The sequence below is a fragment of the Euprymna scolopes genome, chromosome 16 (genome assembly GCF_053919585.1).
Source record: "Euprymna scolopes isolate OS-2025 chromosome 16, ASM5391958v1, whole genome shotgun sequence".
Taxonomy (NCBI): domain Eukaryota; kingdom Metazoa; phylum Mollusca; class Cephalopoda; order Sepiida; family Sepiolidae; genus Euprymna; species Euprymna scolopes.
This window is the reverse complement of record NC_136497.1, coordinates 41369601-41396734: the sequence shown is the minus strand read 5'-3', so window position 1 is coordinate 41396734 and position 27134 is coordinate 41369601. Positions and strand designations below refer to the sequence as shown.

The 27134-nt window shown below is 33.8% G+C and overlaps 1 protein-coding gene across 6 annotated transcripts in view; it reads left to right on the top strand.

The window, feature by feature from the left end:
* Positions 1-27011, top strand: part of LOC145295925 (uncharacterized) — a 425549-nt gene extending 398538 nt beyond the window's left edge. For all 6 annotated transcript variants that reach the window (XM_080141748.1, XM_080141743.1, XM_080141742.1 and 3 more), the window contains 10 exons: positions 51-176; positions 1576-1710; positions 7279-7415; positions 8575-8791; positions 10967-11077; positions 13460-13570; positions 14746-14895; positions 19632-19973; positions 22037-22093; positions 25359-27011. In XM_080141748.1, coding sequence (XP_079997874.1) covers positions 51-176; positions 1576-1710; positions 7279-7415; positions 8575-8791; positions 10967-11077; positions 13460-13570; positions 14746-14895; positions 19632-19973; positions 22037-22093; positions 25359-25474 — 1502 coding nt within the window. In that variant the 3' untranslated portion in view covers positions 25475-27011. The remainder of the gene's footprint in view (positions 1-50; positions 177-1575; positions 1711-7278; positions 7416-8574; positions 8792-10966; positions 11078-13459; positions 13571-14745; positions 14896-19631; positions 19974-22036; positions 22094-25358) is intronic.
* Positions 27012-27134: the final 123 nt, after the last annotated feature.

Below are 27134 nucleotides of genomic sequence, written 5' to 3'. Positions count from 1 at the left end.
AGATGAATAAAAAAATTTCGTTTGTATTAATTCTTTGTTTGTTATTTCAGTTTGTCTTAATGATGAGATTTCTTGCAAACAAAGTGGCGAAGCTGCTTTGTGCCTTCCGAAAGAAGCACAATGCAACATTGTTAACCATTGCAGTAAAACATCAGAAGATGAAATCAACTGTACAGGTAAGGCTTTTCATCCATATTTTTTTTTAATATTAATTTCATAACATGCAACAGGAACATGAAAAAATTAGTCTTTTATCAATACAATACAAAAGCAAGCAGATAAATGTACTTTGAAATGAGACGATCTTTGTTACAATAAGTATTAAATTATGTCCAATCCTTGTAAGAATCAAGCCTTTTTTCACTCTCAACAAGGCATATTGCCGCTTGAACTTGGAATGTAAGGGCTGCTATTTGGGATCGTGCCTAACACTGTCGGGAGTTGAGCAACGAGATGTCAGTTTACATTACATTTAAACCTCTGCAGGTTGGTACAGTCAGGGAAGCAGGGATAGAATTCACAAGTCCATCCGTCTGAAGAAAGAAACTATTAGATTAGAAGGTTTTGTGGCATCTACGAACCTCAACAGTAAAGGAGTGAGATTTTATTGCTTATTGGGTTAGTCAGTAGTATTTACATCGAAGTGATACAAGTGCTAGTTCATCAGGTCCCTGGTATTTAAAACAATAACATTTAATGCCCTAGAAAGAGAATAAAATGTTGATAACGTATCTTGCAAGAAGCGACTAAGGAGCTTGGTATTGGAAATGGAGGATGCAGACGCCCTGCCACCTTCAAAAAAAATATTTACATGAATCTGTCAAAATATCAGCCATGGTCTCACTTAGAACTGACCTAAATTTGGGCATAACTATATCAAAGATCAAGGTCACTTAAAGTCATAATAATAATCACTTTTGTTCATGGAAACTCCACTTGGCCCATATTGTAGCCAGTGAAGTCCATTTCTTATGACATTTTTACTTTGAAAAATTAGATCAAGTAAAAATTCTGGTGGAATGTTGTTGACTTCCGATTTTTTTCGAATTTTATGTATGGAGCTGATGCTCTTTGCTTATGTAATCACTATGCAAAACTTCAGTCTGATTGAATAAATTGAGTTATCAACGTTTGTATGGCATAACGTCAGAAATATTTCATACCATATGGATAGGTAAGATCCAGATGAAACTTTGGCTAATCCTATGTGTTAGGTATACAGGTTCATTTATACTCTTGAAAATTGATCAAGTCAAATGATTGAAGACAAAATGGTTTATTTGCCCAGATCATTGGTTCCAAATTCCTAAGCAGTGGAACAGAGGGAGGTCTGTAATTATTTGTTAATCTCATTTTATCAGGAAATTTGTAAAACTGTTTGCACCTATCTTTAAATTGAACTCCCCCTCTTTGAACTATGTGAGGTCACGTTTGCTTCTATCAATTCTCGCAGTAAGTCGAGCTAGCTTTCAAGCAAACCCTCATCCATTATCATTTTGAACTAACAAAATTATACGCAAACAGATATGCAGTTTCATGAGCGTCTTATGTTTTTTGTATTATTGTCTTTTCCAGATTCTTTGTACCACTGCAAATTCGACAATGGAGTGGCGTGTGGGATACGGCAATCGCAAGATGATCAATATGATTGGTTTATTGTTCCTGGTAAAACTGCTAAGACGGTGGATCATACGACAAGAACAGCAGAGGGTCAGTGAAAACAAAACCTTTTTATTAATGCATAAAACTAGGGCACCATAATTCGGAACCAATTTTCATAAAATTAAAAAATCAAAAGTTCAGAACGGTGTGGTTGAGGGTCATAGAAAAGTTAGTATAGATAGTTATTAATTAATAATGGAGATTTCAGGTTTGCTGAAGCTATTATATCTATTAATGTATTAGATGGATATGTAACGTAAACTGAGATCGGATCTAGAACATTACTTGTAGGTCAGGTAGTCTACTTGGAAAATTGGTCATCCAAAAATAATGTCCCATTTAAGGCAAATCGTCTTTGCATATTGAAAGACACAAAAGCTATGTAAATACTTGCAAAGACCTAAGATTGGCCATCAAAAAGAAAGCAGGTGCTCTAAAAAGACATGGAAAGAAACTATCATGCAAGACTATAAGCAGTGGCAAATGTACAGTCAATCAGAAAAAGGATAGGCAGATGGCGGGAAAACTCTTGTCAAAGATAGCTGACAATAAGCATAAATAGTGTGATTGAGTGTACTATCTCTTAATGCTTTATTTAGTGGGGGGATAGTGTAGTAGCTGTTGTATGGTCATGAGAGCATTACCCCTTCCTGTGGAGTGTTAGTGAAGGTCAACAAGAAATTCTCACATATTCGTCTGTTTATTAGCAAACTGAATCCTTACATTTATATATACTAGCCAAAAAAAAAAAAATCCAAAAGTTAAAATTTACTTTGTGTATTATTTGGATTCTTTGGACTACTGCTCTAATCCTGAGTGTTTTCACAACGTTTCGGTTGATGTAACCTTCACCGTTCTTTAGGTGTATCTTGTCTGTTGAACTCAAAAATCTGCACGGAATTTTGATGTGCACCCTTTATTTAATCCATGGGGGTAGCATGCTCTCATTCCATCAGCCAGGACTGGCTAAAAGTAATTCACAATTTTATTTTGAGTGTCACCCACACTAAGGATTGAGCCTTCAACCTCCACAAGAGTGTAACTTTACAACTGAATTTTACCAAATATCAGTTGTGAAATGGCCCATGGATTAAATAAAGCCTCCTAAATTCACAAAGACTGCAAACTTCCAGATATATAATGTGTAAAACTAGTGAGATATCTACTGGAGCAGTAGAAGAATCCCACCATTTTTCCAGTGACCTTACCAAAGAATTTGATGTATGTGTTCCATCTCGGATTTGGAGCAAAGGTCAGACATCGAAGCTTGTCAGATGGTTTCATTAGCAGTTTTTTTTTTTTTTTTATTACATTTTCACCCCAAACAAGGCACATTGCCACTTTGATGTAGGGACTACTATCAGGGGTAACATCTACTGGGGTACTGTGTGGGGATTTGGGCAGCAAGATGTCTGTTCATGTTAAACTTGAACTTCTGCACATCAGTACTGTTGGGGAAGCAGAGACCTAGCAGGGAATTCCAAAGTTTAGTGGTTCTGGGGAAGAAACTACTGGAGTAGAAATATCTTTTACATCTAGGGATCTCTGCTGTGTGGGGGTGAGATTTAGCTGCCTGTCGGGTTTGTCGAGGATGTTTACGTCATGGGGATACAAGTGCTTCCAGTTCGTCATGGCATTCTCCATTAAAATACTTGTAGAACAGGCAGAGGGATGCAACATTTCGTCGATGGGGCAGAGGCTGAAGCTTAGATGCCACTTCAGGACCTATCACATTGGCGACTCTCTTTTGAACCTTGTCTAGGAGAGAGAGACTAGTAGCAGATGCACCAGCCCAAATATGACAGCAATACTCCATACATGGGCGAATAGTGGCCTTATAGAGGTACAGGATACTTTCGGGTGTTAGTAATTTTCTAGCATGGTAGAGAGAGCCTAGCTTTTTTGCAGCAGCCCTGGCAATGCTTTCAATGTAATTGTTCCAACTCGTGTTTTCTGTGAACGTTAGGCCAAGGAGTTTGAAAGATGTACTCTCAGATAAAGTGTCGTTGGCCATTGCTATTGGTGGCAGAGAAGGTTTCTTGCAATTATTGAAAGAAACTAGTTTAGTCTTGGCAGCATTGAACGTGATCATCCATTTTTGTCCCCATTCCACTACAGATTGGAGGTCATCCTCTAGTGTTTCTGCCAATTCTTTAGATAAGTGTTCATTTGTTTTCCTGCCGTGCCTGTTATAGAGTGTGGTGCCATCAGCATATATACCCATCTCGGAGGCAATCTTGTCGGAGAGGTCATTTATGAATATTAGGAACAACAGAGGTCCAAGGATAGACCCTTGGGGCCCTCCCGCATTTATATCATACTAGCGAGGGGTACCCGGCGTTGCCCGGGTGTTTTTCGGGGTATGTGAAAAAACCCCCTAAAATGTGAAAAAAAAAAGAAGCCTTCACGACGTGCAGTTGGAAAATAGTAAAGTGTTAAAAAAAACAGGTGCGCGTTTTTGATTGACGTGACGGCGATAGGTATTCAGCAGTTAGTATTTTCTGCGGGACAGTTTTGAATGAGGTGAATAAATCGGTGTGTATGTTTTTAAAAATTCGCTCCCTGTTTATTAGGAGGAGCGAAATGAAAGCTACAGTCTGATATGACGAAGTCGACATTGAACAAACGCTACTTAGCTCTCTTGAGACAACTGGCTTTCGGCCTGTGATTAGAGTCGAGTTTCGCTTTTTTTTATACCGAAAACCGAATGTAATGCGTGCCGATGCGGGAAATGTGGAATAATTAACGTTTGAAAGTCAATAAAATTAAATAGACAGGCGAGCTCCGTGGTTAACTCTGAGATATTACAATTTATAGATGATATAAAAAGTTTTAAGAAGTTGTGAACCGAGCAAGCACTTCTCTGAAAGAAGCCTTTTGTGGACATCGAGGAAAAGCGTACATACATACATACATTTTCGCTTTTATATATATAGATTGTTTAGATGTACGATCGTCCAGAACAATCTGGATTTTTCTCTTATCTAAGAAGGATTTAATTATGTTTAGTATTCTACAAGTGATACCGTATGATCTAATTTTCCTGAGGAGACCCTCATGCCATACCCTGTCAAAAGCCTTAGATATATCTAGAGCTACCGCTCTGTCCTTCCCTGGTTTGTCCAATGAATTGTATATACGTTCAGAGATTAGTTAGGATGTCTGCTGTGGAACGGGCTTATCTAAATCCATGTTGTTGGTCAGTCAGAAGTAAGGTGATGGACTAGAGCATGGTTAATTATGGTCTCAAATATTTTGGCAAAAAGTGGGAGGAGGCTAATGGGGCGATAATTTAATGGGGCTGTTCTTTTGCCAGAATTCTTGAATACTGGTACCACAGACGCAGTTTTCCAATAGCCCGGAAAGCAAGATTCATTAAGGCATTTGTTGTAGAGTTTGGAGAGAACTGGAGCTACTTCGGCTGAGCACATTTTTAATAGCACAGTTGGGATGAGATCAGGTCCACATCCTTTTGAAGTGTCATGGTTTTTTATGATAGCATGCACCCGAGCAGGGGTGATTTTCAGATCGTCTAGCGTGGCGTCTGTCTGTTGTTGTCCCCCACCCTTGAAAAATCCAACAGTTAATATTTTTTTACAATATTCAAATCGGTGATCACAGGGTGGAAGATGTTGAAACTTATTTTACAAAATAGTCTGATTGCATTGTCAAATGCAATAATTGAAAAGACTTTTTCATTTTTACTTTAAAAGCAGAATTTTGACCAAATAGAATGTATTCACTTAATTTTTATCATTGTATTTTACTTTGCATAAATAAAAAAATTCGTGTGTAGATTTCATATATTTCATGTATTCAAGAACTGCTTAAAGCCAAATAGGAATCAAAATTTACATATTTTGTATTATTGAGTCACCACTTAACAAGCCCAAGAGCCACTCAAGAATAAAGGTTAAGGAAATAGAATTTCTTGTAGCATTTTGATTATGCTTTTGGTTAGAAGCAAAATATATCTATTCTTATATTACTCTTCATTGTTGGTTTCCAGTCAATGAAGGAGAAATCCTTCTAGACTGAGTCAATTTTTATTTAAATACCCATTTTTAAGGAGTTAGCCTTACTTCTCATTAAAAACCAAACTTATGTCTAACCTTGCCCTTGTAGGAGTGTCATAAATCCTGTTCCTTTACACAAGTTGCACAGTTTTCTTTGGTTTTTTTTTTTGGGGGGGGGGGGGGGTTCTTAGTATTTTTGATTTAATTGTTCAAATCATCATGCAGGTTAAGTTTTAGGCAGTTAGGCTTTAGCCATTTAAATTCTGTATGTGGCTTTCTTGCTGTGTTTTGTTGAAGTGCGACATCCCACCACGATAGATTCTCGTTTTACAGTTCTAAATAACATCCATTAAAAACTAAACAATAAAATTCAGTACAGATAAAAACACAGACTAACTCAGTCTAATGATTTGATGAATCAAATCGAAAATGCTTGCAAAGAGAAAAAATATGGAACGATTCACTGAATTTGTATGCACCAATTTCTCTAAAATGTTAAACAGAATTCAGGAAATTAAAAAAAACAAAAAAACTTAAAAACAAATCAATGTAATTGAATAATATTAATCTGAATGTAAATGTGCTACTGGAACGTTTTTATTTTTTCTTAAAATAAATCAATTTTTACAACATTTTTAAAAAATAAATTTACATTTTATCCTAATAATAACGGTTTTCAAATTAATTTAAATTGGTCACTGTGTTTTTTCCTTCTCAGAATCCCGTGTTTTTCTGGGAAATTCTCCGAGGTATCTAGAGTAAGAGTGTATAAGCCGACGAGGAAAAAAAAAATTCGTTTTATTTCAACTAATCAAATCTCATTACAACATGTCATTTTCAATTTGTTCCTCATTAATTCTTAGAGTTCAAATTGCTAATCTGTTTTCAGATTGTTTTTCAAAAATGTTTTCTAAACTTGTTTTAATATTTGTTTGGTTTTGTTTTAACTTTCTGACAAAATTTTTCTGAATTTACTGGGCTTTCAGAAGTTTTAGATTTTTAAGAATTTTACCTTTATTTTAATTGTATTTTTTTATTTTTCAATTATGTAATTGTTATCTCCCTCTCGTGAAGCACCTATTAGAGTTTGTAATGATTGACTTAAGTACATAATATTATATAATGAATCGGTGATCTCTATTCATTTATGATAGCTAAATATTAATGTTATACTTTGATCTTATAGTCTTTAAAAAATTGTTTTTATTTTTAATTTACTGGTGATCTTGCTTAACAAACCTCTCCTCAACTGATCGGTTATAGTGTAAATCAATAAAACGAAAGTTATTTTACGAAATGTATTTATAATTTTACTATTTTAGTCGACGAGATGACAATTTTATTTCAGAAAAATGCATTTCAATTTCATAATGTTTATCTTAGCAACATCAGAGCAATTACTAATCACTATCTCAGCTGATCAGACGATCTCATTTTTCGATGTGTGTGAAGAGTGATAACGGTCGAAAGAACACGAAAAGTTTCAGTTTATTAGACAAATTTCTGTGAAGACAATGTAGTAAATGTTGTATAGCAATCACTATTATGAAGTTGTCCAAATTTTACCAACTTTAATATATATATATTTTTTTTTTTCCAGGAATGGTTGCTTATGCACCGACGTATCACAAAACGACGGATCCTTGGAGCCAACGGATGACATTCGACTTGAAATCTGAAAACCTGCCACATTGCTTACAGTTTTACTTCCAATATGATTCAACTGCTATTCTTCAGGTTGGAAGACCTTCTATTTTACTGTTTACTTATCTTGTACAATATGACAAATTTTAGTTCATGAAGGCTGCCAACTTGTTGGTGCATTACTGACCAGTAGTTTAAGAGTTTATTGGTTAAATATTTATACACAAATGTATCTGTTTTATTTATATAGATTATCTACTCATTGACTAACAGCCAATCAGAACTCAGAATGCACACTAATCTTATAAGCTAACCGTTTCGACTTCTCCCGAGACTTTTTTTCTATACGTCTTTACGAGTCACAGACCAAGTCAAAAGCCACTCGAGGAGAATTGTGCACGAGTTAGTCATGTACACAGTGAGACAATACTGAAGATTGGTGACTGTTTGAAACTAGGCAGAATTTGATTAAGAGGATGGCTTAACAAGAATTAGTTAACATTTGACTTGAAAACAATCCTATTCAGCTAGGAAGCAACCCTATAGTATATTGTTCCAGATTGGCAGTCCTTGTTTATTTAGTTATGCGTCTGGTCGTTCAATGTATTTTTTATTTTGTATAATTTTTTAATCAACTTTTCTCACTGTCTACTATATATACACCTGGCAGCGAATAAAACACAACACAGCTGGGTTATAAAAATATTTTTATTCTCAATGATAACCTTTTTCGATTTAGTATGACGGGTGTTCACAAAAGTGAAGGCACGTGGCGGGAGTGTGGTGCGGATGTTTTGACAGTGAAGAAAAATGTGTCAGCTTGTCCTCACACTCTCACATGTCCTGTTCGCTTTTTGTTGTGTTGATACTTATGTTTTAGGTCAAATTATGCATTTCAATAGACAATGGTAGAAACTTTGCATTTCTCAAATGGAATTAATTTGCATGCGTGCAACCCATCGAATGCTTCTGTTCACAGGGTCACCTGCCAAATATACAGCAGCACTGACTACTAAATTTGGTAGTCTTGTTGACTCTGGACACACTGAAAGGAGTAGTTTATCATTTAATATAACACTAAAAATAAAATTTTGATGGAGTTTATGTTTAGACCACATTAATGTTTGTGTATTTGTTTGAAATTTTTACTCTGCATAATTGTCTGACAACATTTTAAGTGAAGGGACAAAAATAAAATTATTGGGAGCTCCCAGATTACTGCTATTATATTTACTGTTTTTTTCTTTAAAAGGTCAGCTTTTCAGATGGAAAAGAAACTAAAATCTTGTGGTCGTATTCCAAACACAAAGCTACAGCATGGTCAAAAGCTCAAGTCCCCCTTCCTGTCTCTGAGCAAGTGAACACACAAGTCTATTTTGATATCATTGGAGCTCCACCCGATTCGACACCTCGACCTTTCATTGTGCTTGACGATGTCAGTATAAAGACAGGAGCCTGTTTGAATCTAAGTAAGTTTAAGTTTTACACTTTCTGCTAATAGAAAAACAATCGGAAGAGACTTTCATCATTTTTTCTTAAAAAAAAGAAAAAATGAATCACTGCTTTGGATTATGGTTAGCATCATTTTGGGATGATTTTAAAAATATTTTACAACCTAATGAACACTTTTAATCCTATCTTTTACATCTTTAGTGCTCATGTGTTTAGATGTATTTTTTCCTATATACAAGACTGCCATTTTCTGTGTTGTATTATTGTGGGTGACAATGAGAGTCGGAGGAAAATGAAAACGACTATAATGAAAAACAATTGGATTTAGATACATATTGTTTGTGAAAAACAAGCATAAACAGGGATGCAAAAGGTATGCAAGGGTGTAAAAATAAATAAATAATATATACATAATTACTAAAGTGATAAGGCATTAAAATCCTTACAAAATAAGAACATGTTTCCAAGGTCATAGATAGAGAAGTTATATAAATAATATACAGAAAATGGGGTTTACTTACCAGTGGTTTGAAAAGAGCTTAGTTTTGAATTTCTGCATATGAATGGGACGAGTTTTCTCTCCTTCCAAACAGAGCACATCCTCTCTGTTTAAAAGAACCAGTCTCGGGGATAAAACTTTGTCAGTCCAAAAGCGATAATTCTGTTTTTACATTTATTTAAAATTTAAAAAAAGAAAATGACTGCAGATTATTGTGGATTACATGTTTAGAGCAAGATAAGCGACTAGGAATGTTTTTGGTTTTAAAAATCTTCACTTAAATATTAATGAGCCATAATCTACAAATAGTTTGGCAATTTTTAAAACTTGCCCCAAATCGCATATCAACCCTTTATGGAAACGCCACAGTAATTGGCTACCAAAGGTTCATAATTGCAAATGAAACAAATTGCACATATGCATCAAAATAACAAGCATTTTTATACAGGTTTATGAAATTGGAGGTTTTGGTCTGAATCTAACCTATAAGAATAGTAGTAGTTGCTCAAATTTTAATATTGAAATAATCAAGTCTGAATATTGGAAAACTTAAATATAAAGCCTGCAATTTTTGTAATCTCGGTTTGATCTTATACCTTCAAACTCTACAACCCTGGTTTTGTACTGTTGTAATATCCTACTGAAGCAGGAAAAATGGCAACACGTGATGTTATCACAAGTTTAATATTAGAAAAAAAAATATCGAAATTTAAATTCTAAGAATTTAAGCTTATTGGAATATCCACTTCCAAACTTTGCCAATTTAAAAAAAATATATATAAGAATATTTTTCAATAAAATTTAATGAAACAAAATGCTGCACCTCTAAAAGTTGACAGAAAGCTGCATGAAATTATATATTAGTAAATGACCTTGTACGATTTTATAACTTTAATTAGAGTAACGTTTAAATTATGTTCATATATTGTCAAATTGTACACAAAATGGTATCAAAGTCGTTTATACCGATTGTCAGACGATGTTTATTTTCAGTTATATAAAAAATTTGTTTAAACTGTAACTTTCTTCAGACCAGGATTTCTGGAGCATTCTTTGTTTGTACCAAGAAAACAAATAAGTGTTTAGCAAAGACGTTAATCTTCAACAAAAATTAAAATAGATCCAATGTATATCCAAGTGCATATCGTGTTATAACAGAAAAAGATGTGTCAAAACGGTTCAAAATTCAGCTTTTACACAAGCTGGATTCTGAACCGTTTCTAGACTTTTGAGTAGAGAGCCATTCTTGTAATCGGAAAAAAAAAAATCAAAATTTCTCTATTGCAGAGAAAAGGTAATTGTACAATTGTGAATATTAAATGTAGTTTGAATTATAAAGAATGCTAGTATCAATCCAGTCACGATCAGCAGTGGCCCTCTTCTCTTGTCAAGGCAAAAGGCTATGGCTGAAAAATTCAGTGATTCAATATATTTTATACAGTGATTCTGATACCTGATTGGTTCGTTCTTATCTTTATACATGTCATCATCCAAATCGGGTGGATCATACTCTATACACTTATGCCAAAAATATTTTTTACATAGACAAAAGGGACCTCACTCTATTTCACTAAGGTTTAAAATATCCTTTTTTATGTTGAAGTGGGTTTATTAATAAAATAAGCGATGCTCTGTATGATATACTAACTGACCAGTGATTTTTTTTTTTTTTTTTTTTTTTTTTTTTATACAGCCTGTGATAAAAACTGGTTGGCTTGTGCATCTGGAGATCTATGTTATCATTCGTCTGGAAAATGTAATCGGCAGATTAACTGTATGGATTTCAGTGATGAAACGAGTTGTGGTAAGTTCATTTTCTCTTCATACACTTTTTTTATTTCGCCCCAAACATTGGCACAGTGACACTTAAAACGTAAAGGGCTACTATTTGGGACTAAATCTACACTATGTAGGGAGTTAAGCAGCGAGAATTCTGTTTGCATTACACTTGAACTTCTGCATGTCAGTACAGTCAGGGAAGCAGCGACCTGGGCAGGCATTCCAAAGTCTAGCAGTTTTAAGAAAGAAACTATTAGAGTAAAAAATTTTCCAGCATCAAGGGATATCTGTAATGAAGAGGTGGGATTTTGTCGCTTGCCAGTTTCATATAAATTGGGGCTCCAAACCTTTTCTTGGTGATTCAAACCCCCACTGCATCTCAATTTTACGATGATTGTTATGATTGAAACTGAAGACTAAACCAAACTCTTTCTGACCTAAGAATTATCAGTTTCTTACATATTCTAATACCTAAACGAGAGATAAGAACTAAAATTTTAAAATATAACAGGATTAACTGCATCACAAGTTATGCACTAAATGTGTGCACGTTAAATCTTCCTAACATGTTAATATATGAAAAATTGATTTAGAAATGTGTCGAGATTTTGTCAAAATAGCATGTCAAACAAAACTTATCTAAACAAAGGAATGACTGACCGCATTTCAAAAACAGGCCTGAACAGAGGCAGCAACTGACAGACGTCGATTTGTTGGTCAGATCGAATAGGGGGTAAAGAGAAAATGAACTCCCGAGTCACCTTTTTATTTGGACGACCATGTAGCTAATTCAACTAATGGTTCAACTGACCAAATGGTAAACTGTCCCGTTATCAGGAAAAATTCTATGATTCTATGTATTAACAACAACAACAACAACAAAAAACAATGTAATGAAATATAAGACTATATATATTAAAATAATACAGTATAATTGCAATAAAAGTGATTACACTAAAAAAAAGTTATGCTTTTATGTGTATCTTAAATTTTGAAACTAATGGCTGCTGCACTTTTTTTTTTTTTTTTTCAATACCAACTTCTCAATCTAGTGATTTTTATATTTTTACAATAACAATTTAAGAATTTAATCTCATTTTCATGCCTGCTATCCTTGTCCAAATAGTTCACATCAGCCAAGTTACATGCAGTTATATGGAACCATGTCTGTCTTGGTCTAACATTCTCTCTAGTGCCCGGAATATCCAAACATGTTAGAGTTGATGCAAGAAGGGCCACGTTGTGTGTATATATGTGTGTTCTTATGAATAAGCAATATTGGGTTTGTATTACTGTACACATAGATTCGAAAAAGTTGTCAAAAAACAAATATATAACAAATAAACGTTATCAAAGGCAAGATAAATTACTTTTCTACCAAACTGGATATAATTTTCGTGTTTTTATTCAATTTAACATGTTTATTCAGCTCAAAAAGCATGCAGTGTTTACCGATGTATTGGAAAATTCAAAATGGCGGCCGACTCTCTTTAACACGGTGAGTTCGGGAAAAGGTGTTATAAATAATAAACTAGACAAAATACTATTAAAAAACCACCGAATATATGTCAAGTTATGTCATGGTAACATATCTTGAGCAAATGTCTAACAGTATTTTGTCTAGTTTATTATTTATTACACCTTTTTCCGAACTTACAGAGAGAGAGTCGGCCGCCATTTTAAATTTTCAAATACATCGGTAAACACTGTATGCTTTTCGAGCTGAATAAACATGTTAAATTGAATAAAAACACGAAAATTATATCCAGTTTGGTAGAAAAGTAATTTCCTGCAACATTAAAGGATATAATTACTAAGTTTGAAGTCTATAGAACACAAAGGTGAAGTTCAATCAAATACAATTTTACAAACTTATTTAAATGTTGACAATTATAAATGGACATGAAAAAGAGCTTAAAATATATGTACTTGTTACTCACAATTTGTCGTGAAACTCTACCAAGCCTGGTAGATTATGAATCTCTGTAAAGGGTAGAGCTTCATAAATTTGAGCCATGCGAAGTTACAATAAGCTGTGATGAACCGTAATCTGTTCTATTGGGTCTAATCAAGGTGTTCTTGAAAACTGATATCATTTCAGTTTGTTCCCTCACAGGTGAAACACCTTTTTTTCAAGAAAATCAAAATTCAGAGACGAGGCTTTTTTTTTTCTCGTAGCAAGAGCAATGGCAGTTTTGAATCCTTTTGTTTCTACTATCATAATTGGTTTTATGTTTCGACCATAGAACATAAAATTTATGTGATTTTAATGACTTTATATATTTGTAATTAAAACTTCAACTACTGGTAACAAATTTTTCAAACGTCTTTCGAAAATTTCTGATTGAAATGTATTATCTAGATTTGTGTCTAACCCATTTTCTTTGATTTTTCTTTTGCTTTGTAGTGTGCCATAACGACGAGTTCAAATGTGGTTCTGGAAGGTGCATCGATAATGTGAAACTTTGCGATGGCAAACAGGATTGTAAAGATGGCAGCGATGAAATCAACCCTTGTGGTAAGTAAACAAGGGAGAGAATTTATCCTAAAATGTTAGAGTTACTTCCCTTGTCACATCTTTGACCTATTAAACTGTGTATGTAATAAGGATGCACTTCATTTGCTTTATAGGCACATTTTGAATAAAATTGACTATTCATAAATTCTATTTTTAATAAGAGTAATTTAATATTTAGTAATATTGTAAATGATAAAATTCTTTCTGAAAAACAAATTGCTTAAAAGCATCGTAAAAAAATATTTAGAATAAACTGAATTAAAAAAAATAGCACAAGAATTTTTAGGACTTTTTTTTTTTTTTTTTAATTTTTTTTAGATCTATTTGATGAAATAAAAGAATTTGAGTTGTATATAAGAATGTAGGCAATTTTATATATTGATATATACTATGAAAAATTGTATGTTTTAAAATGGGCAGAAAAATTGCATGAATAGGAATGTCCTGTTTTTTTTTTCTAAAACAAAATGAATGCATTTATTAAATTATAATACACACACGCAACTAATATAAAATTTAAACTAAACAAAAAGAATAAAAATGCCAATGTAAATTGCACCTTCCCAAAACAAAAAAGGCTATTTTTGTATCTCGCTTATTTTAAAGAGACACCTTCTAATTGGTACAGTTTATAAAAACAAGATGTTCTTATGTCATGTTGCCTAGACTATATATTTCATAATCATCGGTTCCGGTTTGCTTTACAATGCATGGATTCGAAAAAGTAGTCAAATCAAATATATAACAAATAAACGTCACCAAAGGCAAGATAAATTACTCTTCGACCTAGGTGGGTAAGTTTTTCAAGTTTTTACTTTATTCAACTCAAAAACAAGACATGTCGGTACGCGACCACAAAAATGGCTGCCGTATATTTTTCTTGTGGTCATTTAACAGCTGACATTGCTTGTTTTTCAAACTGAATAAACATTTTACATTTAGTAAAAACACTAAAAACCTACCCAGCTAGGTCGAAGAGTAACTCATCTTGCCTTTGGTAACGTTTATTTATTATACATATTTTAACCACTTTTCCGAATCTTTATGGATTTTTAAAACAAATCCATCAACTCATTAGTTTGAATAAATCATGTTACGATTTTTTAATTAGTTCTTTTACTTGATTTTCATATTTTTTATTTTATTTTATTTTTTTATTTTTATTTTTTACTTAGTCATTTACAACAATGTGACGTGCGCTTTCGAAAATCCATACAAATGTGGTTACAGAACGAAAGGTACTGAATTTACTTGGTTGCGAGGAAAAGGAGATACTCCATCAACTGAGACCGGACCATCACGTGATCGTCATGGCAACAAAGAAGGTAAGAGTTGCTTCCCTTTATATTATGTAAATTTGTTACCTCTTTCATCATTGGTATCTATTGATCATGTCTGATTTTGGCTCTGTGTTCTGAAAGGCGGGTGCATCGGGCTCGCTTTTTCTGTAACGTCTTAAGACGACTGGCGACCTGATGTTTCCACAGATCGTGCCTCCCGGCTTCCTAGGTTTATGCGGATCGCTTTCCTATCTCTTTTATGTGTGTCAAAAGTTGCTTCCCTTAGAATTATGTAAATTTATCTTTTTATATAGTTATCGTAGCCCCGACGCCGCCGTGGCGAGATTACTCAAACAGAATAATGGCGCGCTGCCCCAACTGTAAAACCCAGTTGCGCACGCGCGGATGTATAAACATCGTTTCAGCTGTGCATACATTTCCCTTTCTCCATCCATGCAAATTCGATGGACTTATAAGCAAAACTTCACCTGTTCACGCGGACGTTGTAAGAAGCATCTTATATCATAAGAACGTTATTCTTTTCATCCAATCAGATTACAAGGAAAACAAATTGTTTAAAATGTTTTTTCTGAAGGTTTCCATGGAGCCGGTTGAAATGTATAAAAAGGTCATTTTGTGCCCAAACAAATCTGTCAACCACAAGGCAGCATGCTGTAACATCGACTCCGTCTGCGTGGATGTTAAACGCGCGCACGCTCGACAATTATTTCCTCCACATGGAGATGGGCTTGTTACCCTAACAGGCTTTTTTTACTAGCATTTGAAGTCATAGTAAATAGCCGTGCGAATTTGGTGAGGAGACCGCCGATCACATAAAATGTCCGGTGCCGGTGCTGTTGTAGACAGTGACCGATGAAAGGGAAGTAATTCAACATCATTTCATTTTTTTTTATTTGAGAATTTGGGACGGTGGAAATGTACACGGTTTATTAGATATTAGCTTTTTTTTTTTAACACGACACTGCCTTCAACATAAAAAAAGTGGCGTAGTTGCAAGGGAATTTTACTTTTTGTTTAAAATGATCTGCGATCATTTTTAATCATAAGACTTTATTACACGTGACAAAGTTTAAAATATAATTAAAAATGTTAAATAAAGAAAATAAGCAATACAAAATGACTACCAAATATTGAATAAACTTAATTAACGAACACATAAATATATCACATTTGTCTGAATATAGAGAATTAGATCATTTTGAAAAATGTTATAGCATTCTGAATTTATTTATTCATAAATTAACAAGTTAGAAAAGCATTTCATTCAAGGCATGAAAATTGTTAAACAAAATGGTTTTACTATAGGCTTTAAAAATAAAGGTGTAAGATTCAATTTGAAATTTATTTATCTTCAAAGTGCACTTTTATAAATTTTACAAAGTAAGGTACAAAAATTTAATTTAAATTGAATCAAAAAATTACCTTGGATTTATTTTATGTAATGTACATTCTGTTGCACTTTTTTAAAAAATCATTGAAAATTTTATCTGTATCATTAATTACGAGATGAAAGATAATGTTTTTAAATTGCAGCAAAATTTTGATTTTAGTTTAAAAAACTACTGGATCAATTTTTGTAATTATTCGAATATGACATCTTCATTCTGTGACGAGTATGTACACCATAAAGATCTTTCTGTATTTTTGTTTTTTAAATAAGTGTGCTTCTAAATAAACATAAAATTTTTTCTGCAACTATCATCACCTATTTTTCTAATTATAGATACTATTTTTTTTTTGTTTTTTTTAATTATTCGACATAATCTAATTAGATGCGTAAGTTTTCATCATCTAAAATTCTCTGTTTAAAAAGTAACGAATCACTAAGTGAAACTTAGTTATTACCCTTGCATTTGCCACTCTTTCTCCAATAATGCCGATTGTCCAAGCGTTCACAATCACTTACTACTCTTCACCATCCCACAATGTCCTAACCTCCAGCTTGAGACGAGCATTAAGGATCTGTGAGAGATGTAAAGGAATATCTAACTTGTATAAGGTATCTTGGCCTGGTTGACACGATAAGGAAAATCAACTCGTGTTCCTATTTACAATGCCTCCCCACGGGACAGAGTTAACTCGTGTTGATTTAAAGGTTTCTCTTAGAAATTCTGTATTGGTTTTCAGAGCTCTACAATGATTTCCAACTTTGGAAAGCTGCACCTGAAGGAGGTCAGAAGTTATATCGGCTGTAATGTTGTGAAAATATCAACCACGAGAATAGTAGTCCAAAAAATACACAAACCATGTTACATATCCTTTGCATCCTGTGTTTAGTGGCTTTTACATTCCCATATGTGAGACCAGGTTTTTGGCTTCCTCTGTAGCTAGAACCTTCAGATAAATGGATGACTATAAAGTATGCAGAATCGTCAGACGGTTTGTAATTCGATCAAGTTTTACTTATCTTGTACTAATCGTATTACAGGCTGCAACTGAATATTGCGATAGAAGTGTAACTACATTTTAGTATTAAATAAATTTTTGAATTCTTTTTGAGGTGAGTAATTTGTATAATTTATTTTTGTTCATTTGTGGACTCTCATTTTCATCTTTTAGTTGTTTCACGATGTTTTGGCCAATTATTCCTCTGGCCGTCGTCAAAAATTAATTCAATGATATAACAATTGGTATGGACCCGACAATGAAAGCACAAAATATAAAAATGTGGATTTATGAGACCAAAAAAATCCAACCTTGATTGACCCTTAGGGCCCATGATGCAGTGGACAGAGATACGGAATATCTAAGATTCCAGGTGAGCATTGTTTAAAGGTAGCGGTTTCAATCACACCCAAAGCCGGTCAGAGGATTAGTTAACCAAACCGTGGTGAGACAACAGCTATGGAAGGCAGTAATTGCTGTGAATGGGAAATTTGACATTCTTATCCCATCGCGGTTAACCACCTGATGAAGGCCAGAGGAATAGTTGGCCGAAACATGAAACAGAAGATGAGGATAATCGCCCATAAATAACAAAAATAAATTATACATTTTAGTATTCCACAATATCCGACAAATAGAATTATTCTTTTTTTATCATTAAATCTGAAGAGTTTTTTTACATTTAAATTTTCTTAATTGCAATTTATCAAATAAGTTTTAATTTTAACTTCAGTGAAAACAAAATAAGGAATTTTAATTAACAAAACAAAAATTAAAACATTGTTCTCCAATGCATACTATTTTCCAAGAGAACATTCACCCTTTTGTCTTTGTTAGTACAAAACTTCCATTGGTGAACTTATAGTTAACTTTTATTTATTTTTTAGATGACTAATAAAGTTTTTTTTTTTTTTATTATTATTAAAAATTCAAGTTTAGCAAAATTGAAATTTCCTTTTAGTTAGGTTTTGTGGAAAATAAAAAAATAAAATTTAGTTATCTCCTTCCCATCTAAATATCTACTTGTCTTATTGTTGACAAATGAAATCAAAAGCAGAGAAAAATGAATTTCTTTACATCTAAATATACAATTATCACTTGATTCAAGAATTTTGGAGTTATTAAAAATAATGTGATTTGTTTATTTCTTTCTATTACATTCAAGTTTAAAAAAGCAATTTCACTACTAAACAATGATCATGCCATGATCAGTTAGATGTGCAGATGAAAACAAAGAAAATTGTACTTTATCAGAAACTTGGTATTGATGGGATTATGGATATCTTGTGCATCTCGTATAGTTCTGCTATATACAGTGTACTTGCATCAATTCCATAACATATTTGGATTTTTTTGACTCTGGAAAACAAGAGACTAAGATGTGGTTGGTGTGGAAGAAGTTGGATACCGGAATCCAACCTGGTTGATTTCACCTTTTTGATCGGATTGCATAGATTGCAGATAGGCAACGATGTTGCCTCGCTTGTAGCCCAGGACACTCGTAGCACCTTCAATACCAAAAGTGGAGGAAGAAACAATCTACTAGTTGAGTGGAATCTTATTTTAGAATCTTCCAAGCATCTTTACAGCTCGTTGTGCCTACCCATATGTTGTTGCACTTGAGTTATAAATGAGAATTTTTATTTATCATGCATGTTGAATATATGTAACTTAAGAATACTTGTTCTGTTTATTTTTCTTCTAAACTAATCACAGGGCGACCTCCAAAGTAACATTGAATTTTATCATGTCCTTCATGACTACACTTTTATTTAGGTTTATTAACATATGCCTGCTGATGTGTCATTAAAAAAGAAAGGCTGTATATTGTCAGAACACAAGGTTTTTTTGGGTTTTTTTTTTCAATGTTGGCACAATGTCTAATAACTTTCAAAATGACACATCCGGAGTCGGGTTGGAGTAGCTATCTGAGCTGATATGTGAAACCTGAAATCAGCAATCAGAGCAGTGCATCACTTAAGATCTTTGAGCCATTTATAAGAATGTGTTTCATTTGAGAAGGAAAATGCTAACCAAAAAAAAAAAAAAAAAAAATCAGTGTAATAGATGAGGGGAGACAATTTCTGTCAAGCTTATAATCATAAGGAAGTTTGTAGTTATTTACCTTATCTCCACGAGGTTAGACAGGTGTGGATATGATATATTTCTGTGGAACAAATTGGATTTAAACTCAGAATACCCAGGTTTTCAGCTCATGTCGTTTACTACCATTATCTCAGGGATTTTGTAGTTATAAATCTCGATTTATTCCAAGATTTTTATATTTATATATTAAGTTTTTAAATTCTCCTCCAGATTATAATGTACTTTTGTAATGCATTGACATTTTTGGTGTTTGTTTTTCATTTGTGTAGGTTATTTCATGTACACTGAAGGTTCAGATGGAGAAAAAGGAGACCAAGCTATGTTAACATCACCTACTTTCAAGACACAACAAACTAGCAGTCTTCACTTTTATTATCATATGTTTGGTAATGGCATGGGTTCCCTCAGTCTGTCTGTTACAGACCAAAACACTGGAGTACAAACTGTCCTTTGGGATATGAATGGTGACCAGGGTGATAACTGGTTTTCGGATTGCCTCCTGTTACCAAGCAATGCTGTCCTTAAAGTTACCTTCACGGCAACTCGAGGGAAAAATTATCAGAATGACATGGCAATTGATGATATCACGTTGAACCATTCTCCATGTTCCAGTAAGTTTGATTTTTTTTTAATTTTTTACATTTTCTATTTTACGTTTTCTTTTTTCATTTTTCCCCCATCCCTGATATGCTCCCCATACAAGTAAAATATTGGGGAAGTAATACTCGTGTATTAGTGACGGGGCGATTCCAATATTTTCTCTGATTCTTCATAAATCTCCAAATATTTAAGTATAGTTATCTTTTTCCTGATTACCGCAAAAATACATTAAATGTGCAGATATTTTCTCAAACGTAAAAATACACTTGAGTATAGTCTCAAGGTTCAATTTTACTGAAATTTATTTTATAATCAATAAATATTATGTTAACATTACTGCCAGCAGTGAAAATTGTTTTTAAACAAAATCAAATAAGAGACAAAAGAATCGTTTTTGGTATCGGAAAATAGGCACAAATATTTCCAATACGATTCTAATATCCCCAAAGTTCTGATTTTTCTGATTCAAATTAATTGTTCCAATATATATATATATATAATTATTTTTATACCTACAGACACTAGTGTCATGCTTACACAATCATCAGTCCTGGATATGATCTTAAACTATATCCAATGGTGGAGCCACCCCTTAATTACCATTGCTCCCAGGTCCACTCTGACTCGGTGTAGTAGTACTTGTTAGGGTCCCAACTATGGGTTGAATAGAAACTGACTTGAAAAAAAAAAAAACTAATATATTCTATTAAAAACTTTTTTCTTCCAAATCACTGGATTCAGCATTAAATGACCTGAAAAGGGTTGATATGTCGTAAAACCAACCAACCAACTACACAATCATCAATGTAGGAAGTGATAATTACTGCTAGTCAGAAGATCCAAACTCGGTCATGAAGTCACCCTCGACTTCATAGACTAGCATTCTATCTCCAGGCCACCGGCAATCAACACAAGAATTAAGAGAAATTAAATGCCTATAAATGGCAAGACAATTAGCATACATAAACTGTATTTAACGATGGGAAGTTGGAATGTTGTATTTGCACTAAAATTGACTGTTTTTCCTAAAGAGGGTTATTAATATATATCTGTCCCAGGTCGGGTGAAATGAATTCCATCAACAGAACAGTTTTGCACTAATTTTGTCTCTTTATGGATATCAAAATTAAGATACAATGATACTAAACCTTATCTCTAGAATCCGTTATTCCAATTTTGGTTAAAATCCATTACATGAATCTAGAAAATGTCTAAAATCTAAGGCTTACAAGAAATTTAAATTCAGGGAATCATGTTTTAATTGTTGTCTAATGACTCTGAATGAAATGAGTTTGGTGACTCCTAAAACCTTTTAAAATACTCTAAAGAAACAGATTTGGAATATTAATTGATGCTTAATAGCGATTTAAAATTTCACAAAAATCGGTAGTATGTATTTTCATGATGTGATTCAACCACATTTTTACTCTTTGCGTAAAACTAAATATTGCTCACATTTGGATGCCTTTATACCTTGCAGCTGATATAATGATTGAGTATTTAGTTTAAAAGTTAATCCAATGCATACAAATGTAACCCTCCCTCTAGTTGTGTCATTTTGTTAACCTGGAATAATGGATTACATACATTGATCCCCAAAGGAGTAAATGACTGAGAGGATAATATAATGACGAGTAACTAGTTCAAATTGACACTCTTTGTGTGAAACTAAGAATACAATTACAAATTATTTAAAACTTCAACTCGTTCATAGCTGATGGAATGAGATCAAATTACCCTCATAGATTAAAGGCTTCCATTCAAAATTCCTTACAGAAAAGTTTAACAAGACGCATTTGAAGAAGGTAAAAAATTACAGTGAGTAAAATCTTTTGTAAATAGTAGTCCAAATAATTCAAATCCTCGACCATCTCCAAAAATCTGGAACATAAAAACGATTTTTTTTGTTTTGTTTTTCCCTTTCTCTAAAACAAATGTTCTTCCCCAATGTTGACAGAACGGGTACTTCAGTTAAAAAAAAAAAATTATTCTTATAATAAGGGTATTAAAAACTAAAATGCGACTTCTGTTCTTAAAGAAATATGTTGCTTATAATTTTTTTTTTTTTTTTCAGTATCTGGTCTTCTTGCTGCAGCACCAATGCCTGAAACGACGACGACGAACTCAACCAGTAAGTTCAGAAATATTTGATCCATTCGCTTTTCTTTTTTTTTTTTTCTTTTTTTTTTTTTTTTCAAGTGAAACATCAAAAGAAAATAAAGCTGAAAAGTTATCAAAATAAGAATCGATAAAACATCAACATAAATTGACTGTCATCATCGTCATATCTATTTTACATGTGAGTCTACTTTGAGTGATTTTTAGAAATTTACTTCCAAACTAACCCATCTCTGACCAGGTCTTTATCCTTTCGATTCCTTATCACTTCTTCCCAGGTTTTCTTTGACCCTCTGTTCGCTGAACCTTGACTGTTTTAAATCTAGCCCAAGAATCTCATCCACTTTTTCAATCTTCCTCTCAGGTCATCGGATCTAAACATCTTTAAGACTCGCATTACACATCTATCATGTCATTCTCCTATCGTTTCTCTCCATGTATCGTATGCCCTCAATCTTCACTGACCCAGTTTTACTTTACATCATCACACAGTGTTCACATACATGATAGACACTTCCCTTGGTTGACAGTTGTAATGCTTTGCTGGTTAATAATGGCAAAAATTCCCAGAACTTACTCCATCTACGGAGTAGAACGATAAAGTTGTTGCCTTAAAGAAAACAACACTACAGCTTTGTTTTAAAACTTTTATTGAAATAATTAATTCGGGTAACTTGATTATATAGTAAAGCTGACATTTATTCAATGTAGCCGCCTTCAGCCTTAATCACTACCTTGATACGAGTCCGAAACTGGTAGTTTGCCTTTTCACAAGTGCTGGCAGGAGCTCAATGAATGCTCGGCAGATGGTCATGATCAGGCAAGCTTTGTTGTTGTGGGAGGTCATGTTGGTGATGTTCTCGATGTATGACCAAACGAAGTAGTCCAGCAGATTCAGGTTTGGGGAGGAAAGGGGCCAGTGAAAAGGGTACAAAGTCTTAGCACTCCTTCTGAAGCCAAACCTGGGTCTCTTTTGACTTGCGGGCGGATGCAGTGTCCTGCTGCCACACTCAGGGTCTGCCAGCGGCCACCTGATTGCATCAGGGGATAACCACACTCTTCAGCACATTCAGGTACACTTTGGTGTTGACTTTCAAGCCGACTTCGAAGATGTGAGGTGGCATGATGTGGCCCTCACTTGAAACCACACCAAAGACCATAACCGCGGCCGAAAACTTTGTTTTCATTACCCCAGGCATGTCTTTGTTATTCGTGGCAATCCAGCAATGAATTTTGAGGGTGTTGGCAATGGTCTTGTTATCATAACTTTGATCGGTAGAGAGCATGAGTTGTATAGCAGTGCATCTTTAATCTCGCTCGTTGAACATTGTATCACTTTGAGACCTGATAGAAGGCTCCTATCGCTCTTGGGATTTGTACACAACTGGTCAACTAGATGATCTGGAAAAAAAAAATGGTTTTCATTAATGGAAATGGAATCATATCGTCTTTTCTAGGGCGACAAATTTTATCATTCCATCCTGTACTATCATATCACCTGCACTATTCTGTGCTCCAATATATAACAAATCTTGTAAATAGTCTCAATAGCTTTTCCATCCACATATGCGTTCTCCATTTCTGTTATGTTACAATTAAAAATATAGCAATAAAGGAGAGTGCATGGTGTTTGCAACTCTCGTTGATATCACTAATTAAGAAACTTGTCAAGAATTTTTTGATTAAAAAACGAAAGACTTTTATTTTGGCTAAACCTTAAAGCACATCGTTGGCTGTGATGGTTTTTATTCCAAAAATAGAATTATTGTATCATTATTTTTACACGATTTTTTTACTCAACCTAATATATTAGCGAGAACAATGGCAATTCCGTAGTTGTATCTCGTTCTTTCAGCATAACTACGAATTCAATGCTTGTAATCCCATGAAGAAAGGTATTAAAATAAAACTAGGCCATTTATACGCTGTGAGTGGCGACCTGTGATTCCTTAGAATGGAATCCTAGTGCCTGAGCAGTTTGTGACCTGATGACTTGCAACAATTATTTTTTCCCCTTACTTTGGGCCACTGACCTCTAGTCTAACCAATCTAATCGGTTGGTTATGACCTGCCCTAGTATCTGTAAGTTCATCCCCAAGCATATTATTCAATCTGATTCTTTTAAAATTGAAAGCCTTGCTTTTAATTTCCTTTCAAATAGATGTTAGATGATGACTGAGTCGATTATCTAGAAAATAAAATTTCCCACTGCGGAAGAGTATTTTGAGAATTTAAAAATTATCCTACCTGTAAGATTCCATTTGACAACTTTAATGCATATCAACAATCTAATGGGTTATTTAATGACAGATAAAGCAAATAAATAGAATAAATAAAAAAAAAATTCTATCCATTTGTTCTGCATTGTTGCAGTGCTTAAAAATATTTCCATTCTATGAACGTCTGGTGTGAACACAAATGCCGCAATATTGTATCATCTTTGCTCAAATTGAAACGTACTTAGTACTTTAGTTAATGGAGTTTCAGAACATTAATTATGGGAGGGGAGGTGGTTTATGTCCAAAACTTTTGTAGAAGTTTTACGTATTTCCATTCTATGAAGGTCTGGCATGAATGCAATGATACTATAGATTCTATACCCAAAGGCCAAGAAAGTGTATTTTGGTTTGTGTCTTGTGATATCAAATGAAATTCCAAAAAATAAATTTACATTAAAGCTTGGGTGATCCTATCTTTAAATAAAACTATGGACATGCTTTGTGTATGGACATAAAATTGCCTTAGTGTATTATTCTTTTTTTTAATTTTTTTTTTTTTTTTACACGGTGGTCACCACTTATCAAGGTCCGGAAGCCACTCAGGGATAAGGGTTTATTGCAAGTACAGTACGTTAGTGTGGAGATTTGATGAAGTATTTACTTAAGGGGGGGGCGGTTCATTAGGAATTTGGTAACGTTGGACTTGAAGAAATCCAAGTTGTAGTCCGGTGGGAAGCAGGCAGACGGAACAGTTCCACAGGCGTGCAGTTCTAAGAAAGAAGCTTTGTTCATGGAATCTACGTTTTGATTTAGGCACAGATAAAGAGTGGGGGAAATTTTTCACAGTGGATTCAGCTAGACTGGTGTTTTTCGTGAAAGATTGGCGAGGGGGGACCAGAGATTGGAGTTCAGACGAGCACCTGCCATGGAAAAAACGATAAAACAAGGATAGGCTCGCAACGTCTCTTCTGTGCAAAGGTTTTGTTAAATATTAAGTCCGTTTTATTTTTGTTATTAGATTTTTTCAACTGCTAATGCTCTTCTCTTCTTTCTCAACAGATTGTCCTGATGGCATGTGGCAGTGCAGATCCGGAGAGTGCATTCCGATTCAACTGAAATGTAATAATGTTCCTAACTGTTTAGACGCAACAGATGAAATCTTGTGTCCCAGTTAGACGCAATAAGAAACATACATAGTCAAACCAGATGCTGACTTTCATGGACATACATACAAACATTATATATACATACAAACATTATATATAATCTTACCTCAACACTGCCAAGATTTCGACCTAATGATGATTCAGAAAGCCTATTTATATAAATAACCTATCAAAATTTAAAGTTTCAATTGGGATGCAATAAGCTTAATGTTATTTGATTGTAGAAATCTTTAAAAGATTTTTTTTTTTTTTTTTTTGTTAAACAAAGATTCTAATTTCTTTTTAATTTCTATAGAATAGCGCAGGTGTTCATCTTTTTGAAGGAGATGCCTGATCGAATATCAAAATTTGGCGATGATGTCAACACATAAACAGGTCAGATTATCTCTATGAAATCCTGTAATTATGTAATCCTGCAAGTGCATTCCTGCAGAATAGCTGATCAGGGAGTATTAACTCTGAATGGATCCCTGGGAGAAGTACGATGTGGAGACAAAAACTTCTTGCAATTTTGGCAAGAACCCTCGCTGATGACACTGCCTGGCACATTTAAACATATTTTGATAATTGCATCACAACTGAAAAATATAAATTTTGATGGGGGTGAATATTTTGAGCTTAGTTCATTAACGAATTTTTTTTTTTTTTCTGAAGAGACAATTAGTTCGGAACCTTGAAAGCATCAATGTAAGCTGTATATAACTGCTCTATTTTTCATAGTATTGAGTACTTTCGATTCCATGAATATTATTCACCGAATTCAACACAAACAAATTTGGTAGCGTTATTACACACACATACACACACCATTCTTTGTTTCAGTGGGTAGAAAGGAATCCAGCAGTGCTCGATTATTTCATAATATAAACTTATATTTATTTATAATATCAGAGAAGTTCAGATCAACATAGTACCTTAAGATTCAAGCTGGGAGAGTAGACAAAAGTAATTTACTGTCTGTAATCCTGTGTAAAGATTCGCCATTTTTAAATATTTTTATTTCTGTTTTTTCTGGTAGCCAATTAGTAACGATCCTCCTGAAAAAAAAAAATCTCAAGAGAACCCTTCTCCAGATATCAAAACAAATGTCTGAAAGCCAGTGAGCGGTTTATAACTCATAAAAATCCAATATTTTTCAAGTATGTTCACTCGCCCAACTTGAAACTAAATGTACCATATCGTAACTTCTGTAATATTATATATACATACACATAAATTGAGATTTTTTCCTACAAAAGCAAACGAGGTTTTAAAAGCATTTTTATTTTTAAAAAAGCCAAAAAATATGGCGTTTCATATTTGTTAATATAGACGACACATACAAATGTTTCGCCTGTATTAAATGATGAAACGACTGAAAATTTTAGATAAACAAGTTTTTGTTTTTCATCAGAAAATATCTCCATTTACAATTGTTCCGGAATTAAGTATTTTTAAACGTTAAAGCTCTGAGCTTTGAACTTTGACTACGTAACACACACACACACACACACACACACACACACACACACACACACACACACACACACACACACACACACACACATGTGCACTTACACTTTTCCTTCAAGCCCTTTTCATGTCTTTTCATCTACACTTTCATCAAACGGTGGAAATGATTAGGAAGTCATCTCCCACCATTTTGTTCCATTCAAGCATTTTTAGATGT